Source organism: Geospiza fortis, unplaced genomic scaffold (assembly GCF_000277835.1).
Source record: "Geospiza fortis unplaced genomic scaffold, GeoFor_1.0 scaffold172, whole genome shotgun sequence".
NCBI lineage: Eukaryota > Metazoa > Chordata > Aves > Passeriformes > Thraupidae > Geospiza > Geospiza fortis.
In genome coordinates this window covers 3,332,505-3,335,353 of record NW_005054309.1, presented here as the reverse complement: position 1 = coordinate 3,335,353, position 2,849 = coordinate 3,332,505, and the positions used below count along the sequence as shown (strand labels likewise).

Here is a 2,849-nt window from a genome sequence, read left to right as displayed (position 1 = left end):
TTTTCAAGTTACCAAGGATCCACACTCATGACATGACTAGTTCTTGCTGAGGCCCTTCGTTCTGGCAGTAGCTCAAGATCCCTGCTAGGTTTTCCCCATGTTTTAATTTTTTTTTCTTTTAAATCTGTATATTTAACACTAGATGTACTTTCTCCATGAAGATGCATTATCTTTCTCACATACTTTCTGATGATTTCTAAAATCATAAAGGGTACCCACCCTATGTCAAGACTGAACGGGGAAATGCAGAAGCAGACAAAACCCTCTGTGAGTTTTTGTAGTGCTAACATGTTAGGGAAAAAAGTGAGATCATACATTAATCCAGTTATGTTTTCAATTGCATTCAAGAGTGTAACAAGTTTTGCTTTTTGTATTAAACATTCGATAGTTGTATATGTATCTTAAGATAAATGTGGGCTTTTAACTTCTATCAGCCTTGCCATTACTAGATATAACGTGTACATGGAATATATACAAACCAATTTAAAAACCCCAAGATTTAATATCCACTTACATTTGCCTGCTTAATTTGTATGTATGGCTATTACTTTTCTAAAAGCATTCCTGGAGTATTTGTAGGAGCACATACCATTCAAAATTGGCTCAGAAAAACTAGATGGAGAATTTACGTGCATCTCCATTGCCTGGAAAATCTTGGCCCTAGTCTTTTAAGATACTGTTCCTACAAATCCTGTGATCCATATTGAATAAGTATAATCTCGATAAGAAGAAGAAGAGGAAGGGTGTGCATCTCTTAATATGCTGAAGCATGAGAATGTAATGAGTGGAACAAAAAGGAGTGGTTGATAATAAAGAGGTAGGGTTGGAGGCGGGGAATATTATGTGAATTCAAGCTCGTATGAAAAAACTGGTTTAGCAACCAGCCTTAATAGCTTCAAAAGACAATTTTGAATAAAGGCAAGCTGGTAAAGACAGACTCTAAAATGTTGAGCATAAGTGAAGCTCTTGTGGCAGTGGCTGTATTTCTTCTGATTACGCAGTTTTTAAAGTTGCAGCGAGTGCGGAGACGGTTTCCTCCTGGGCCAGTCCCTCTCCCGGTCCTTGGGACACTGATACAGCTGAACTTTCAGTTTAATCGTGATCTTCTAATGCAGGTACTAATTTTCAGATACTCCAAATTGTCTAAAAGTGTTTGTGATTTCTCCTTTCTCATGTTGCTTGCTATGTGAAAACACCCTCTCCCTAAACTACATTGGTGGTACTGTAACTGTTAACTGGCCTCTGTGATATCACCCTTTGGTTCAGAACTGCTGGTTTGATTTGCAAAATAAGAAAAAGGTATTGCAGTGTAAAGTAGTTTGCCAAGCTAAGAAACCTAGTATTGGAATTTCTGAATATGTGAAAGTAATTCTGGTGTTTAAACCTAACCATTTTAAATACTGATTTTCACTGAAATTCGTGTGAAACTTGATATCTTTCTATCACCCCTTGCCACTAAATTATAGGAATTCATGTCAAATTTGATATAATTTAGGATTAAATATCTTTAGGGATTATATATCAGATTTGGAGTTAGGGAAAAAAAGACTTAAAAAAAATTACTTTTACAGCATGGATTTGTAGCTTTCTGAGCACTGACACTCTCTAGCTCAAGCAGTAAATACATACTTCCCTGCGCTCTGTGTGTATCAGCTTGTTTGTATTGACAGGATCAAAAACTGATGGGAGGAAAGAAGTCCAGTCTCTAAGCTAATTACTCCTCTGACAGCTCTGTGTTCTTTTGTGCTACTTTACTTGTACAGATGACAGAAACCCTCTTGAAATAAATTAATAAATAGAAAATACCCTTTATCCCATGAATGATTGTGAACTGAGCCTTGGCTTATATACACTAATAAAAGGTACTTAATGCTTCTTGACATAGGCATGTGGCTCTGAAAAGTGGGAATACACAGGTGTTTCCAAAGGTGAATGTGGGAAAAGTCATTCATGCTTTCTCAGTGATAATTGTAGTCTGGTAGGAAAGATGGAAAACATCACTCCACCTTAGGGCTGGTCCTGTAATCAGTGCAAGAACAGGTTCAGCCTCTGTTTGCAGTGCGTGGGATTTCATCTGTTCTTTCCTGGCTTCTCTCCCATCTCTAGCTGGCAAAAATTCATGGCAACATCTTCACCTTATGGTTTGGATGGGCCCCAGTGGTTATACTGAATGGATTTCAAGCAGTGAAGGATGGCATGACCACGCACCCTGAAGATGTTTCTGGCAGGCTGGTGTCACCTTTCTTCAGAGCAATGGCCAAAGGAAAAGGTCAGACTTTCCAGGCATAAATAGTGCATCTTGACAAACTGTAGTATCTTTTGTAGCTTGTGACCACCTTCAGAGGTAGCACAAAGGCAGAGTTTGTCTGTGAGGAATGACTGCCAGGTGAACTGCAAGGTACAGAGAGCAAATAGCTTTTGGAGAGTAGCAGGAAGAAAATACTAGCAAGAGGAAAAGGATTCATAGTATCTTCTATGGAATGCTCACTGGGGCAGATTCAGAGGTGATGAGAGGAGGCAATGGTAAGTTGCGTTGCAGAGAAATGGTGGAAAAGCAGGACACAACCCAATTCCTTGTCCTGGACAAGCTGCCTCCCACTATGACATTTTCCATGAAGAGTGAGTTTCACAGTGGGATCTTCTTCCCATTCCCTTCCTTTTGGGAATATTTTCCTGCTGGCACAGTTGCACCTAGAAATTCAGTGTGCTTCTGTTTTCAACCTTGCTGTAGGTTTCATACCACCAACCACACTAGAAATATTCAAAGTCTGTTACAAAGCATACTGAACTTTCCTGCCCTACAGACAGGATCTTTTCTCTCTGACCGTGGACTGTCTTCTGACTCTTTC

General features: G+C 39.3%; 1 protein-coding gene across 1 annotated transcript in view; it reads left to right on the top strand.

The window, feature by feature from the left end:
- The first annotated feature begins 941 nt into the window (after positions 1 to 941).
- Positions 942 to 2,849, top strand: part of LOC102044951 (cytochrome P450 2J6-like) — a 12,598-nt gene continuing 10,690 nt past the window's right edge. The window contains exons 1-2 of the mRNA XM_005418985.2: positions 942 to 1,115; positions 2,107 to 2,269. Coding sequence (XP_005419042.1) covers positions 945 to 1,115; positions 2,107 to 2,269 — 334 coding nt within the window. The 5' untranslated portion in view covers positions 942 to 944. The remainder of the gene's footprint in view (positions 1,116 to 2,106; positions 2,270 to 2,849) is intronic.